This window comes from Pyxicephalus adspersus, chromosome 12, assembly GCF_032062135.1.
Source record: "Pyxicephalus adspersus chromosome 12, UCB_Pads_2.0, whole genome shotgun sequence".
NCBI classification, from domain to species: Eukaryota; Metazoa; Chordata; class Amphibia; order Anura; family Pyxicephalidae; genus Pyxicephalus; species Pyxicephalus adspersus.
In genome coordinates this window covers 11581700-11599634 of record NC_092869.1, presented here as the reverse complement: position 1 = coordinate 11599634, position 17935 = coordinate 11581700, and the positions used below count along the sequence as shown (strand labels likewise).

General features: G+C 38.5%; 1 protein-coding gene across 4 annotated transcripts in view; it reads right to left on the bottom strand.

Moving 5' to 3' along the window:
• PLEKHG3 (pleckstrin homology and RhoGEF domain containing G3) overlaps positions 1 to 17935 on the bottom strand; it is a 95843-nt gene that overhangs the window by 60208 nt on the left and 17700 nt on the right. For all 4 annotated transcript variants that reach the window (XM_072428526.1, XM_072428528.1, XM_072428529.1 and 1 more), the window contains exon 2: positions 7964 to 8213. In XM_072428526.1, coding sequence (XP_072284627.1) covers positions 7964 to 8138 — 175 coding nt within the window. In that variant the 5' untranslated portion in view covers positions 8139 to 8213. The remainder of the gene's footprint in view (positions 1 to 7963; positions 8214 to 17935) is intronic.

The window sequence follows — 17935 nt, the reverse complement described above, 5'->3', positions numbered from 1 at the left end:
TGTTCTCATAAGGTGCCAACATAGTTGGCATACACCCAAGCATGTATGTATGGTTGCCAAACAATATTTGTAAACCTGTGTCTGGGTTTTAGGGGTGGGGGTGTCAACGGGGGATATTGTTGTGTATGTCAGCCTTCACAGAGGGCAGCAAACGCAATGGCAGGAAAATTATATCTTAACGTATTAGCTTTCCACCAAGCAAACCAGGCTGAGAAACATTATCCAGGGTCAAGAACTGGCTTACAAACATACCTAATCAGACCATGATTACTGGCTTGGTTTACCAATCTCCATTGTCTGTAAGCACTATCAACTGAAATCTAGCTTTAGCACAGAAAGTAACTGCATTGTACTGGATAAAAGATCCATATCTATGTAGATAAAGAGTTTACATGAAGTCTGATAATACCAATTAATCAGGCCAATCAAACTGGAATATGTATAGTCACATTCCACAGGTCATAATAAAGTTTGACCCCTTGGGACTTCTTGGTAGACTGCTGTACTTAAAAAGACATAGAAACTGAAATCTTCTCACATACACATCTTCAAGCAAAGGAAACCGTGTTCTTACTATTATTTAAAATTTTCCCTATTCTTTAAATATTACTTTTAGCTTTGAGAAAAGACATAACATACAAATCAAGCCAAACATGAACTATAGTCACCTTAGCATAGGCACATTTGCCAATAGATTGAAAAAAAACTTTTTTAAGGTAATTGTAAGAACGACATTGGGGCCATGCTATACACATCTTGGATTTCACCTGCAATGAGCACGACTTTCAGAGGCTGCTAGAGGTTCCTTGGGCTGTTTGTGACTCTTAGGTCAGTTTACCTGACGCCATCTGTCAGGGTGACATTCTAGCTAATGACCAGCAATGTAGCCATTCTTCCAATTAACCAGCCAACTAATGTACTGTAAGCTATGTATACAGTGCTTCCTGAAGACCGAAAAGTTCCTTCAAGAGGTTTACCCATTGTTGGTCTGAGGCAACAATCATCTGACATGTTTAAAAAAAACTTGAAATGGCAAAATATTTGATAACATGTCAATGCCACCTGGTAAGTTGCAGCGCTTTCAATATCAAAGAAATAATCTGAGAAGTATTGTAGACCAGTGGTCACCAACCTTTTTGGTTCCGCGGACCACTAAAATCACCGGCTCCTGACCACACATGCGTGGGGAGCCGGGTGTCAATCAAAGGGGGAGAAACATAGTGACGTCACCATGACATAACCCCTTCCACTCTCCCATCACAGATCTGATCCTGCAATGGGAGAGTGGGCGGGTTGTGTCCAGAGACTCTGTTCTGTGTCTGCACCGGCCAGAGCTGCGGACGACCGGTTGGCGACCGCAGGTGTAGACAAGTCAGCACTTTCAAGTTACATAATTTTTAAAAACTTTTTTGTATCTTTTATTTATAAATGTATACTAGTCAATGAATAATACTGCCTGGTAGTGAAGGCTTAGGGAGAAATTATTTTCTTATTATAAATTCTCGCACAGTTGAAGAGCCTGAACCAGTTCAGTTTAGCCCGGACACCAGTTTTTTTCCACATTATGTTTGGCGTGCAAGGCTTGGCTAGATTATTTTATTGTCTAGCTTTGTGTTTACTGATAAATGGACTGTAAGTGTAGCCAACTTCCCTCCGTACTTCCTTCCCATACAGCATTGTGTTCAAAACCAAGTGAAACTTTGAATTACCTGCAATTCCCGAGCTGTCTTTATAACCATGAATGATTAGCACAGGCAGCGTTATAGATGTTGTCCTAACAAAAGGCCTCTACCAGGAAGCTGAGAAAGAAGTGGCCTAAAATATGTGGATGCTGGTTAACCATACAGTTGCTAGGAAGAAAAGGAAGTGGCTTACACACGCCTAAGCAGTCAATTTGACCCAAAGCCAATTTGTAGTGTTCAGTAACCCTATCATGTTCAGATGAAAAGCTGTAAAGGTTTCTGGAATTTGTTATATAACTGCTGAGTACACTATGTGCTGCTAGCAGGTCAATCAATGTATGTCATCAAAATGCAAAAACTTACGTTTGCTGTATACTAGCATAAATACTTACTTTTGCAAAGGTACAATTGATTAATTGTGAAGTGCAAAGTTCTTTTTTTATATCTGAGTAAATTAAGGTAATCCCTAGGGCCCATGTGCTATAGAATTTGTAAGCATTCTTCAGCATGCGTTTCCACTCCTAGCCCTGTTTAACCATACCCTCACCATGGCTGTTTCCAGCTGATTTCCACAAAACTGGAATAAAGTTCTTACTTGCATACTCTGGCAATGTATATATTCCAACATAGAGGGAAGAACTTTAATAGGAACATCCATATTTAAATGCCAAAAAGTTTTATAGTAGGACAGGTGTATAAACTACTTTTTACTACCACAATCCTCGGAAAAATCTTTTGAAGCTAGGGTAAACTTTAAAGAGTTTTGCAGGCACTTTCTAAACATGGAAGAACCCTTGAAATTATGTTTTGATCTCATGGAACCCCTGCCAATGGTGGCCAATGGAAGGAATAGCTCTTACACAGATGGACATTGGGAAGAATTCCCTTTCCTCCAAAGAGATAAAATAAGCAGCATGATGGCTCATAGGTTAGCTCTCTGGCCTTTGCAGTGCTAGGTCCCAGGTTCTTGGCCAGGACACTATCAGCATGGAGTTTGTAGGTTCTCCCAATGTTTAAGTGGGTTTACTCCCACATTCCAAAAACATGCAGTTAGGTTAATTGGCTCCCCTCCCTGAAATTGACCTAACAGACTGTCAAAAAGACATATGACTGAGGTTGGGTGAGAAAGACTGCTAGTGACATGACTATGGACTTTGCAAAGCACTGCGTAATATGTCGGTGCTATAAAAACACTGTGTATCAATAATGATCAATGGTGTCAGTGGTTACTTACACCATTACTTATTGGTCAAGGAATCTCTGGAAGACTCCATGGAACCCTGATTGAGGAAGGCTATTCATATATAAATGTATATATGTAAAAAAAACTTGAAATTAGTTATTCTTTCTTTCATTACTCTCCTTATGAAATCTTCTTAGGAAGATCAGTCCACCTACCCAGTTCTAGGTTCATGCTGCGGTGGGGGGGGGGGGGACTGGCTAGTCTTAAATTTGGTTCCAACATAAAAGTTGCCATTTCAGTGTATTCTGGTAATTATATTAGCAGGATGAACGGGACACCAGGTGAACAGTGCGGGAACCTTACTAGAAGTAAGGTATTGGTATTAGAATTCCAAGATGAGGATAAAATCATTCATACCACAAATCTGTAATGGAAAGAGTAATCCTTTAATATTACCAGAAGTACCACTAATAAATACTATGTTACTGCAAATGTACATATGTTACTATGTAACTATATTTATATATATATATATATATATATTAATTCTCTTAATCTGTTGAATCCAAATAGCTTGCTGTTCCCATATAAATGTAGATATGAGTACAACCTAATACATAATGTTCTCTTATTATTCTGCCTTTAATGTGTGTACTTTGATTCCTGATAACGGCTTCAGCAATAGATATGGATCTGTACCCTTTCCGCTTAACTAGTGTACTTAATTTCATAATGATTGCCAACTTGCTTGAAAACATTTTTATATTTAAGTAATTCTGCAGTGCATATTTTTATTTTTTTTTCTTGATTATTACTTTAACACTTTGTACATGTAAATACACTACTTGTATATGTGTAGAGTTTTTAAATACATTACTGAATTCATTTACAATCTTCAACCTTTTTATTTTTATCTATATGGAGGAAAAATCATCAATCTGTCAGGATGGAATAGGAATACAATTTCCACACAAAATGGATTTGAGCTTTAAAGCCCAATGCAAGATATATGCATTTGCTGTTTATTTTAGATCATTAAAATGGAAGTGGATACAAAGCCAATTACACAAGGGGCAAATCTTTACAATCATGTCTTCAAACTAAACTCACCCATCAGCATAAAACCTTCTAAAACTATAAAAGTCAGTCAATGTAACATTTAAACTGATTTAAAGCTGCTGAATGATGATGATCATGATCAATAATGTCTGTAGTGGTCCAAACTTTGCACTATGAAAGCAGAAAACTCACTGATCTGATTGAGCTGCACTCCTACTCTCAAAGGGAAAGAATGTAAACATTGGTAGAGGAAGAGATTACATTTGCAGAATTTGGAACATTGAAATTATTTTACTCATACTGGATAAGTGTCTACAAATTTGATGTTTTAGACATGGAAGCTATGAGAAAAACGGCACCATCATCACCATAAAGCAAAAAGATACGATCCTGCTACAGCAGACAAACTTGGCAGATTTTTTTTTCCATAAACCCACAAACATTTTTTACTTTTTCCTTACATTTTTTAAAAAAAGGAGTAAGTGCTTGTAAAGTTTTTTTAAAATCTGCAATAGAGTCAATAGATAGTCAAAAATATTTCAACACATATTTTGATAAATAATATATTTATTTTATAACATTTTTGTTGTATAAATATATACTTAATGCAGGGGCTTTATTATGGTAGTGTTTGCAGAGCATGCTGGGATTTATATAGTAAAAAGAAGAAATCTGGCACTGGAAAAAAAAAAGTAGCTATATAGAAAAACAGTAACAAACTATCAGCTGGAAATTGTTTTGAAAAAATAGGGTGAGGAATTAATGTGCGTTAAACCCCTGTGTGACATGCCTCCTAATCATTTAGCTGACCTATGTATGTGTAATCTGATATCCAGCTGTTTTAGTCTGTAGTCAGTAGTAAACCATCTATGGTTGGTTACCTTTTGAATGCAAACGGTAAATATTCAATGCAGTGTTTCACATATACAGTATGGGTTATAAAAATATTTTAGAATTTTAAATTATAGAAAAACCATATGCACTCCCTAAAAATCAAGAATGCCTTTCTATTTTTAGGGCCTGTGTTGTAGTTATGTTTATGCTTCTGAGATCATTCAGAGGTCATTGACCTGCTGTTGGCCACCTTCTGACCTGCCTTTGACCTGCTTTAGGTGGGTTTATATTCCCACAGACTTGTATAGGAATGCAAAATCCATTTACAGGAACTAAAGCCCTTCAACATATGCCCTAGGACCACTTATAAATGTAGATCAGAAAATGACCACATGTCTATGGGCATTCTGTGATTTCACCAGACATATTATACAGGCTGATCTTGGAGAAACACAAGAATAGCAAACTATTGCAAATGGTCCCCTTTAATAAAGCCAACACTGAAGGTGTGCATACATACCCTGTTTCCCCGATGATAAGACACTGTCTTATTTTTTTTTGAAGGCCAAAATATGCTCTAGGGCTTATTTTCAGGGGGATGCCTTATTTACCCATGAAGAAGACTACAGTACACAGTTATCTTTTTACCTAAAAAGGGGGGGCTGTCTTATTTGATGGCCCTGCCTTATCATCGGGGAAACTCGGTAGTTATAGTTCACTGAAAATGTCATAAAGGGTTTTTTGATGGTTGCATCTTACTCACGTCAAAAGCTTTTCTTATCCATACAGTCACTGCTTGGCCACAATCTTCCACACTAATAAATTCTGTTCTTGTTTAATCTTATTTAATAAAAAACTCAGCATCTTGGCTAGAGATTACACACTGAGCTCAAGCCTCTGTCCATTGTCCCATTCATCCCACCTCTACCCCCTTTCTCTGTGCTTCACCTACATTCCTCAGCACACAGGAATGCAGACATGGCATTTGTCTGCTACTGATACAGCCTTAAGTCCTCCTGAACTGAGCCAATACATCCATTATTAGATAATGAATGGATATTCATATTTTTCCACAGAACTCCATGATTGTTATTTTTAAAAATAGTCTTAGGAATGTCTGCATGGGGATGAAATGATTTAGGAGAGATGTCCCAAAGTAAACCTACAGCAACAAGATACTTCTTAAATATAGATTTATACTGTGGACCAGGCAGCGCCCATTGTCTGCATGCCAGGGCAGATCCTCAGTTGCATTGTCTAGTGGCCCCAAAAACCTAGACATTCTGATTCAAAATAGCTCCAAACATCTTTACCTACCCGCTCCGACCTCCTGTGTGTTGCTATTGCCTAATGTGACTTCCATCACTGTGATGGGGCAACAGGTAGTCCCCAGGTTACATACGAGATAGGGACTGTAGGTTTGTTCTTAAGTTGAATTTGTATGTAAGTCGGAACAGGTACATTATTTTAATAAATGCAATTAGGACAGATGTTTGTCTCATATTATCAGGCAGTGAGGATTCAGTTACTGTATAAAATCATCACTGTGAGTTAATCACAAACAAAGCAAAAGTAGAAAAAGGGAGCCTAGACATTCATTAACTTCTGGAGCAAGCTGTGCTCTGATATGCAAGAAACAACTGCAGAGTTTGTCTTGGTCATTAAAGAGTTACAAGAGGTCGCAGAACTGCTCAGCTTATAAGATCACCCACAACCTCAGCTGTGTTTACTAGGACTTCTTCTGCAAGTAATGCGAGGGAGCAGGGAAGCCCCGTTCGTATCTAGGGGTTGTCCGTATGTCGGATGTTCTTAACTCGGGGACTACCTGTAGAGAGGTTCAGAAGGGGGGAGCTGGTTTCATATTATTGCACCCCCATATTTCTTGGTTTCTGAGCAATTGCCAGGTAATCCTAAAGAAAGTGCAGGTACCATGTGGCCAGATCTTTCAGAAAAAAATGACATCTTTTAAAGTATTATACTGCTTTATTTTTGTATATAAACATATTTGAACATTTAGAAAGGATGCAAGCTTTAGCTTGTGCTCTGCAACCCATCTAAAAAGTAAGGTAAATAAAATTACACATATAAGAAGATATAGCCCTTTTGGAAACAAGGAAAGCCAAGAATACTTTGCATACTGAGAGTCACAGGTAAACTATGTACTGCATATTTGTTGGTTAAGAAAGGACAAACTCAGTTTCGGTAGTAAAAAGCAAAACTATTCTCACTGTTATGCCTGAGGGCAAGATGGAGTGTTGAACAAATTCCAAGTGCATAAGAACACTAAGATAAGTGAGCAAGATTACATATTTTCATATGCTCATGGGATATCTCGCTTATAGGGAAACAACATTTCTAGCACCAAATACACAATACATTGTAATGTTGTGTTTCTCAACCAGGGTTCTGTTTGAACCTCAGGGTTCCTCAAGAGATTGCTAGGAGGGCCTTGAACAATGAGAAATTGGGCTATCTGTAAGCATATTCCATATTCTTGCCAGCAATGTAAGCAGCATTCTTCCCCCATAGTAAAAGGTCGGGAAACACTGCCATAATCACTCCATTAGCCCTTTGCTAGGTCTTTGGTTTGCCTTCTTGAAGCAACAGTACCCAAAAAGCATACCATTTTTCTGATGCCCTGCACTCAACAAAGAAGGCCACATAGCAAAGTTTTAGTTCTCCAACCCATAAGCCAAACCGCATTTGGGGACAGTTTCTTTTCACCTTTAAAAGACATATCTAAAACCACAATTTGGGGCCCTGCTTTAGAAGAATCAACAATATCCCTACTCGCTGTCCTACAACTGTGACATTTTCCCTATTAATCCAGATCATTTCTGGGCCATTTGTGGCTAGGAATGCCTTTCAAAAGCAGCTATAGTAACAATTATTTCTGAAAATTCTAGATTACTGATCTGTTTCAGAAGAAACTGCATCTTATGCCAAGGGTTGAGAACGGAAGTCAGGATAGAAGCTCAAGTTAATGCCATACTTCCTTACTTACTACCATCAAACTACGTAATGTTGTACTTACTGTACTGTTGCTTCAAGACTCTGATTGTGGCCACATACATTTTTTAAAAACACAAATTTTTAGAACAATGCATTTCCACAGAATGTTCCGGCTAAAATTGAAAACTAAAGCTGGTGGGTCACTGATAGTAAATGTTGTAGTTACATAGAGACGTATATTTAAAAATGTTACCTTCAGAACTAAGATGTGAAGATTCCTCAAAACAGGGACCCTGCTCTTCACTTTCTGAAGTTTCCACAGCACAAAGCTTGTGTTTTTTTTCTTTAGCTAGGGTCTCATCTTTGAAACTTTCAGTCTGGGGCAATGACGTTTGAAGATCATCTTCAATATTCCTGTTTCCCTCCATTACTGTGGTCTGGGGACTGGCTGTTTAAAACATAGACCAGCACAGTATGTCTTCTTAATTTCAACAATTCAGCACCTGTAAAAAACAGACATAATGATTTATAATCACACCAAGTATAAGAAAAAAAAAGTTCCCCTTTACCCTAGAGCAGGGGTCGGCAAAGTTTTTTGACTACTAGGCCATTTCAGGAGGTCAAGAAGGCACACTAGGTCAGAAGAAACAAGGCGTCTAAGGAAGGTTTTTTTCCAACAGTGACTTCAGGCAAGCAGCCTGACTGGTAGCTGCGCATTGCTTCTACTCTTTAGGCATAGTAATTGGGGTTACTGTGCAGGAACTCGATGATATCGTGGGAACTCGCGATAACACTACAATTCAATTAGGTCAGATCTAACAATAAATAACTAGGGGGTGTTAGGCCGGACTGGAATAATGGCTTGGCTGTACCTGGCCGGAGTTTGCCGGAGTTTGCCTACCTCTGCCCTTGAGAATGTACTATTTGTGATCAGGCAGGGTTTTATTGCAGAAAGGGACAGCTGCCTCATCTGCCTGATCGCTCCCTTAAACAGTCAAAAACGCTGAGCTGAGGATATCTAGCACATCCTGGCTTTAGCTGCTGGAACTGAATGAACTCCTGCACCATCATCCCAATCAAAATGGCTGTGGATCAGAAAGAGTTAGAGAAGAAGGAAGAAGATCGAGGACAGGTGAGTACAGACTGGCTTTAGTTCTGCTTTAAGCATTTAACAGATACTTTATTATACTTGGTTGCATGAAGCCTAAAGACTATCTGTGATTTTCTTCAGGTGCAACACTTTGCTTCTACCATCCAAACACAAGCTGGAAGAATACTGGATTGTAATAGGAGCTGGATGATAGGAATCCACAGATGATGGCGACGAACGATCATAATAGAGGTGAAGAGGGAGGGAGCGCAGCGGGGTGCCGCTTCACCGTTCTCCCTCTCCTCTCAATAGAGCAGAATGGTGCTGTATGTACAGGACTGGTTCATGCATCGTGCAGTCCTTGGAAAGGATTGTGAAAAATGAATTCCAACGACAATTACTGCAAGTGTGTACATAGCCGTAGTTTTCCCACTAGCCACCATGAAATGGGGTATTCTCTTCACTGATCACCAATGCAAGGGCCTTTCCTTCCAATGAACACAAATGCAGGGGACATTTTTCTTTCTGAGCACCAAGAATTCTTGTCACTGGCCACCAATGTAAAGGAAACTCTATCCACTGACCACCAAGTCAAGAATACACTTTTAACTGACCAACAATGAAAGCACAGTTATAAGCATTTTTTTAATAAAACACATTATATATCATACAGGACAATGATAATTCTAAAGAGATGCTTTTATTCGGCAAATTCACTGACAAGTTAAACCATAATAAAATGTATTATACTGCAAAGAGAATTCTTTATGAGTAGTGTAATGATAATGTGTGGATCCAGGTGTGAATGAGTAATGCCATTACTATTGCCTTGAGGGAAAGAGAAGTAGAAAGCTAGTGCAGAGGAGTCCCAATAGGTGCCTTAGTGAGATGTATGAATCAAGTGATGAAATGCCATTAAGTAGTGCCTGACCAAACTGAAGACATTTTACAGAACAGGTTGGTTTAATTTCACAATGTACAAAGTCCTAGGGTAGCATATCTCCTGCTCTATTGAATACATTTTAAAGTATAAAGAATATGAGCAATACAGCTTTTGTAAATTGAACCTTTAGGACATACTAAGAGATGCTGTCTCATAAAGTAAACCCTAGCTAATAAATGACAGCTATAGGCAAGTACACTGGTAATTAAATGCATATTAACTTTCTCATTAATACCTGCTTAAAATGTGTATGTTACAGTGACATTTATGGAGATACCTACTCGGCATTCGGAGCCCATAAATGTGGTCAAACAGCAGCACATACTAGGCCTGATTTTATAAAGCTCTCCGAGACTGATAGACTTTCATGGTAGAACATGTGTGATCCTGCAAACCTGGAATGGATTTCCTAAAAATCATTTGCTATTAGTTGGCAAATGTTTTCAATCCTTGGCCAGATTCATTTCAGGATTGCTGGATTACCTAGGCTCCTCTATGACAGTCTATGTTTTCTAGTCTTGAAGAAATTTTTTGAATTAAGCCCATTATGTCAGTTAATGTGTTAAGTTTTTTTTATTTTTGCCCTATTCACTTCATTTCTTCACCCCCCTTGTTCTCCTTACCCACCTGTTGCCAACCATTTTCAGGCTAAGAGAGATTTCTTGGGATTTCACGAGATACAGAGTTATCACTGAAAAAAGTCTGGGTCATATTGGCCTGAGCTTACAGTACTAAATAGCCATTATGCGAGTCCAAAATGCATTTCATGGACAAGTAAACATACAGACAGCTGTAATAAATTGGCCTCAGTGTGCAGCTTTTCAAGTAGCCGAGTGCCATATTGCTGACAAAAAAAGCAAAAAAGAATAATATACCATCTCAGGCATGCGCAGAAGGAGCCCAATCTATGTAACCCAATCTCGAGCTGCGCAGGCAGTAACGTAGGAAGTAGAACCCGGAAGAAGAGAGGAGAAGATAGTGGCGCCTGGCGCTTCTTCTGCGCCGGCTTAAAGACAGATACCTGGACGACGCAGGACCCGATGGAAGAAACCTCCTGACGGATCGACTGATCTGAAGTGTGATTTTTTTGTTTTGGGTAGTTTTGGGTTTACTACGACTTTTTAGGCCTAATTTAATAAAGCTCTCCAAGGCTGGAGAGGATACACTTTCATCAGTGAAGCTGGGTGATCCAATAAAACTAGAATGAATTTCTTAAAATCATTTGCTATTTGCTAGCAAATGTTTTGAGTCCTGGACCAGATCCATGTCAGGCCCTATGTGTTGAGTTTTTTAAAACATCATAGACTTTTCAAAAAAAATAAAAAAGGCTGTATAGAGGAAAAAGTAAGGGTCCTCTATCTAACACAAAACACAGACAAGGCTCCCAACCAAGCACAGACTCCACGGCAGCAATGGTGCCCAATATATGCCACTGGGTCTGCAATTGGGAGCCTTGGGGTTGGATTGGAGTACAAATCATTGTTTGATGCATGAAGGCAAATTTAAGGGATCAAACCAAGGCTCCTGGTGTTGGAAGGAAAGTGTGCTAATTCTGTAGCCTCTGTACTAAGTGGTACATGTCAGCCATGAATACTCCAGCAATCTGACAAGATCATCTATTAGAGAAGCCATTGGAATTTTGTGTTCAGGGCCCCCTAAGCCGCTTACTCCAGCAGGAGCCACATGATTTCTTGTGTAAATGACAAGGCCGCCAGGAGGAAGAACTCTTTCAGTGTTGATTTACATGTGTATGATGGACCCTCTGCACTGCCTGCTTTGCCATCACATGTGACTGCTATGGTTACACCCTTGTTTTGTAGATATTTAGAAGTGACAAGCAGATACAGACCTAAAAAACACTTTTTAGTCATCTTTTGTTTTTATTATAAACACATCCTGAATGAGTTTCTTAGAAATTAGCAAAAAGCTTGTAATATACTGTAGTTAATCTGCAAATAAAATAGCTAATTTGCAGCTACTGGGGGAAGGGGGGTGAAGGGTTACATACTACAATATAAATGTTTATGTAGTATAATAGGATTGAATCAGCTTTCTTTATTATTTTACAGACTGTAGACTTGTTTATTTAGCATGTAAACCAATTACACATGACTCTCATTTTATGCATGTTTACTTTATATGCATTGACATTTCCGTAATTTGCTCAGTCTGCCAGGATATTTAAAGCAGACCTGAACTAAAATTTTTACTGTTTTTTCCCAAATACAGCATGCTACATCACCCGATCTTGTGTGAGATCGGGTGACGTACGCAGAAGCAGGACGAAGAAGAAAGAAGATGGCACTGCCCGGAGCTTCCTCCATGCCGGGACAAAGATTGGTAACAGGACGCCACAGGACCCAATCCAGGAAAGCTTTGGAGGGATCAAGAGATCTGCGGAAGTATAGGTGAATTGTTTTTTTAATTTAATTACACGCCTCAACTTAAAATGACACCGAGCTCTGAAGCCTAGGCCTTCCTGACCTTTGCAGTTATAGCCACTGAAATCTAGCCAATCAGACATCACCTTTTGTATGGCAACCATTAACATGGTTGTTAGGAGCTTCTTGATAGGCTGGAAAGGGATTCAATTTAAACTACTAGCCTTCAATGTGCTAGTATTTTAGAAATACTGGCCTGTCACCTCAATGGGGGCCGAGGCAGTACTGCCAATATAACAATGCACCTCAATTTATTGCCACTTTAAGTTTGGTAACATGATCGCTTTAATAAGCCCATGCTGAATCTTGAGCTGAGTGATCTTCTATTTCATTTTTACTGTGATAAACACAGAATTCCAGACTTGAGAACAGCGAGCTTTGAGATATAAAATGCTTACATGTCAAAGATACACATAACCCAGGAGGAAATCAAAAGATTTATTTAAATTTGAAGCATATGAAAGCAAAAATAAAACTTGAAGGTAGATAAAATCCCCACTGTGATACATACCATCAGTGAAACAAAAGTGAGAAAAACAACCTCCCCTTTACCAATAATATTGCCCAAAGTAAACATCTCCTCCCTTTTAATTTTTTTAAAACCTTAAAACTTTTTTGATAATCAAACACTAAAAGCCTGCAGAAGATGCCCTGCTGGATAGCCAATAGTAAGTACTTGATTTTGTAAACCTGTCCAAGAATTGAGAAGATAGATATCATAGAAGAACTTGAATGATCCAGCAAACCTGGACTCGATTTTTTAAAAATCATTTGCTATGTTTTTAAGTCTGGACCAGGTTCATTCTAGATTTTCTCCCATGGGAGTCCATCTTCCCCAGTCTTTTGGAACTTTAATAAATAAGACCCTAATTGTCCACACGACTCAATCAGCAACATGGGCACATACTACTACTACAGACTTGGGACCTTGATTTTGTAAAAGAACACAACTATCAATTGAGAAAGGTAAATGATGATTGGGGGTAGCACATGATGCTTTGAACTCACCTCTAAAGCACATAGGTGCCCTATCAATGTAATTCTAAAATTTGAGTAGTTATTTTTACCTGGCCATTCTAAACCTCAAAATGTAAGATTTTGCCATTAAAATAATTGCATACTGTTTTAATAATTTTGAATGACACCCCAATGCACCTAGCTAGCCCAGTATAAAACACTTGCACTTGGCAGTATGTGACCTTGCCATGACTCCATATGCCAGTGTCTATGTAGCCAAACAGCCAGCCCAAACATTTTATGTGTAAAGCAGCGACTTCATACAGTTGAGTAAGGTATGACACAGAGCTTAGCCAAAGTGGCCTTCCACAGCAGGGAAGTATCAAGGGAGTTTCAATGGGTGAGTATACCTTGAGGATGTGAGCTGTCAGGTGGTACTGTCAGTCGCCTGCCATGGGCAAAACCCATTACCTTTTTATATTATGTACATACGTCCTTTGTTGATAGAATTTGTTCAGAGCACATCTACTCCACCAAAGCACCTCTCCATTACCATGTGGAGGGACTGTCCTCTTTTGGAACCAAATCCCATTGTCCATCTTTCCTACTCAGATGTCTCTTCTTGGTCTGATGCATAAAACTGTATAGAAAAAAGTTGGGGAAGGCTTATAAACCTTGTCATTTCTTCATCAACTACTGTCCGAGCTACTGTAGACCAGGCCTGCATGTTTTGTATCACCACATTAGTAGAACCTCACAAAAACCTATTAACTGGTCTGGTCAACATATTATGATTATGGGTTATCAAGGTCAGATCAGGTTTCTATGATAAACAAGATCACTCAGCAATAACAGATCTCCCAATACGTGCTTTATTAAGCACATTCCGTGCATGTATTGGCTGCTGCTCACAAATTCACCCCTACAATCACCGTTTGTAGTATTTGAATCAATATATTCTTTTCCAATGACAAAAAGTAACAGGTTATTTTACAGAGGAGTCAGAAACAGAAACAGGATTTACATATTTAACAATAATTTGTATTGATAATTATGAACCCCTGTATTTTTTATTGTGAACAACATTGTTCTATCCAAGGAAAAATTATTTAATTAAACTATATTGAATGCAATATTTGACTGGCAAATGTATTATATCTCTATAAAGATTTGGAAGCCTGTTCAGACATTGTTTCCATTATCAGATAAAGTTACCATGTTCTCTATAAAGAAATACATTTACCATTATGTGACAAGAAATAATGGGATGTTTATGAACAATAACATGGAAAAGAGGAACTGGGTTTAAGGAACAAAAGTGTTCATACAATAATATGATACGTGCTCATAATAGTAACAAATGAAGCCCTGTAACAGAGGCATACAAAGACAAATGCAAATTGAAAGCGTGTGTGTAACGTTTACGACCCAGCCTTTGCAGAGTCTTGGATGAACCATTTGCAGACTCACAAAGTCTCCACTCCTGTTCCTGTTTGAACAGTCAGCTACTACAAAGATCCCTCCAACTTGGCTGATGCCATCATTCTGGATTTTCCAATAAGCTGCAATATAGAGATTTTTAGGTAGAAATTGTAATATCATTTTTACTGGTCTCCCATAAACTGAAATGTAATAGTTACTAAAGAGTTTATAGTCCTATATCTGTAATACACCCGTAATATTAAAGAAGTACACCAACATGAACTGGTTGAACCTTTCCAACCTGGACAATGAAGAGGACAATGGTTGTCAAATGTTGTTACGTGAAAATTTAATGTATGACTATATTTCATTAGCAATATGACAAATCCAAGTATCACTAGACAACGTAGGGACTAATGGCACTAAGGGCCTAGTTTACTGAGGGTACTCAGTAGTAGTTGAAGTGATTCAACCTCTTAGGCTACGTACAAGTGTCAGACGATTCTCATCCGGTTCTTGCCTCTCGGTGTGTATCAGACGAGAATCTACCATGTGTATAGCAGCTGTCCTTGTCGTTCATGGATCCATCCTAGCAGATCCACAAACAACGTAAGACGAAAGACCATAGTGCAAGTGAAGGGAAGAGAGTGTGGGTGCCGCTCACTCATTCTCCCCCCTCTCCATAAAGCAGAACAGCACTGTTGTACAATGTACAGTCTTTTCTCATTGGAATCTTTAAAAAAAAATATTTTTTTTATTATATTTCTTTGGATGTGACTGGTTATTTATTGCAAAGAAAATTTCACAGCATTCACTTGCTCAGTGATAATTCACTTTGCCAAGTAATTAGCCTGAACTTCTTTTAACAAATTAGCCCCATTGTGTGAAACCAGGCATCATAAGTCAGTAATAAGAAAAGTTCAGCTACATTGAGATCACATGAAATATTGGTAACTAGTACATGGCTGCACTTTTTTTAATTATACATTACACAGCGCTGTTCATTAAATAAGGGTTGCAAACGACAGACAGATACAAACAATGACAATGAGGAGGAGAGCAACCTGCCCAGAAGAGCTTACAATCTAACATATAGCACGTTGGGATGAAAAAATATGATTTCTTAGGAATCACCCTAAAATTCAGGATTTGTATATATTACATTTACTTGCCCACAAACCCTTCCACTGGCAGACAAGCTGCAACCTTCCAATCTTCTCATTTATACACATATGAGTAAAAACTGAAATGTCTATATACAGCTTTCAGAAATAATATTCAATTCCTTTTGGGAATATGTCATATCAAGCGCTATGCTACTTAGCTACAGGTAAAACAATAAAACTAATGTTAGGAAAATTCTTTATTAGCAATTATATTTTTAGGAAATAAAGCATACACAGGTTGACTCATAACTTACTACCAGCTGACTACCTGACTGACCAAGTTTTTCCATCAATTTTTTTCCCCGACTGAAAAACATGTTCCAAGATGACAATGGCGGGATTAATTGGGCTCCAATTGTGAAAGATTGGTTTAGGAAGCAAAATATATCATTGTTATACATGGACTGGCCATTACCCCATTGAGAATCTTTGGGATGTGCTGGAAAAGATCCAACACAGAGGTCCAACTCTCCCATCATACAAGATCTTGGTGACAAACTTATGCAACTCTGTAAGGAAATAAATGTTTTATTGCATAAGCTTACTGAAATAATAACACCCCATTATCCAAGCTATGGGCCGTCCAACAAAATATAAGAGTTTTAGTATTGGCCAGGAATTTCATATGTGTTTAAAGGTTTAATGTGTTGTTTTTGGTGATTTCTCTGCTAGGGATATGCAGCAAAATACACTTAGAGAAAAGTTTAGACACCAGCATCTCCGGTAGATTACCATCTCCCTCTCCTGGCCACAGAAGACACCAATGGAACAGTGGCTGCTGTCCATGTCATTATGGGTCTTTGGAAGTCTGCTAAATTAATGAGATCTACCCACAATAGCGGCTAGAATCACTGCCTGCATGGCTCACTGGATTTCTGGTATGTCCCTCATCTCTACAGCACGTAAACTCTTTTCAGACCCTAAAAAACTCATTATTCAACACTAAATAATAGGCAAAGCAGCAGTGTTTACTACAAATAAACACCAACAGTAACCTACTTCCTCACCTTCAAAGTATTACACAAGATCAAAAAACAAATAACCAATACTTTATTATATAATTAGGATTATAATATTTCCAGACATGTGTTGGTAGGATAAATATCACAGTTCCTCCTTGTTTGTTATTAAGCAAAAACTGTAGAACTGGTGCAGATCAGAATAATTATTATGGAAGGCACAAAATAAGCAGCACCTAGCAAGTTTCAGCAGAGACACTTTACTGATTTGATTCACATAGATATACTTCACTACAAAACCATTGCATAAAACACACAAGAAAATACACAAATAGGCAGATTTATCAGAACACAGCGCAGGCCGCACAATAGGCAGGACCTCCGACTGTCACATGCAGCCCACAATAATGCAACTATTCTGGTGTCTGGATACAGAGAGCATTGTGAACTCAGCACAACGTGAACCCAGCGTCTGCTATATAAAAGAAATTATTGTTTATTCTGGTGTCCTTTTATTCCCCTGACTGCAAGGCTGCTTAACCCTTACTTTGCTATTAAAAAGCTCCTGTCACTGGAAGGGGGGTGGCACACGCAGCAATGACAACAACACGGAACAGCAGTGCTCCGTGTGTTGCGAGCCACATGTGGCTGTCAGGTACCGCAAGTGTTGCCCATGAAGGCAGAATCTATATTATAAAATACCTGTCCTTCTTGTTTTATCATGCAATTCTTATGGGAATTTATTATTATTATTATTATTATACAGAATTTATATGGCGCTAACATATTATACAGCGCTATACATTAAATAGGGGGTGCAAGTGACAGAGGAATACAGACAGTGACACAGGAGGAGAGGACCCTGCCCCGAAGAGCTTACAATCTAGGAGATGAAAATACATATTAAAGAGGAAATGCAAAAAAAAGCAAATATATAAACTTTTCCCACCTACCCACTCTCTTACCCTGCCATGCAGTTCAGCAATATCTTGAATTCTGTTAACTTCTTCTTACCTCCTCAGGTAGGAGCAGGAGAATTCCTACCCTGAACATCCCTCAACCAAAAGAAATACTTCCTGGTGTGTACATTAGCAACAAATCCCTGGTATTGGGAAGCATTTTATCACCTGATAAGTTTTTAGGGACATAACAGCATACACAAGTTTATTATTTGTCACTGGAAACAATCTTTTCTGATCATTTCCAGCGACAAATGAGTGTATACACAGCACCATTCAGGTCTATAG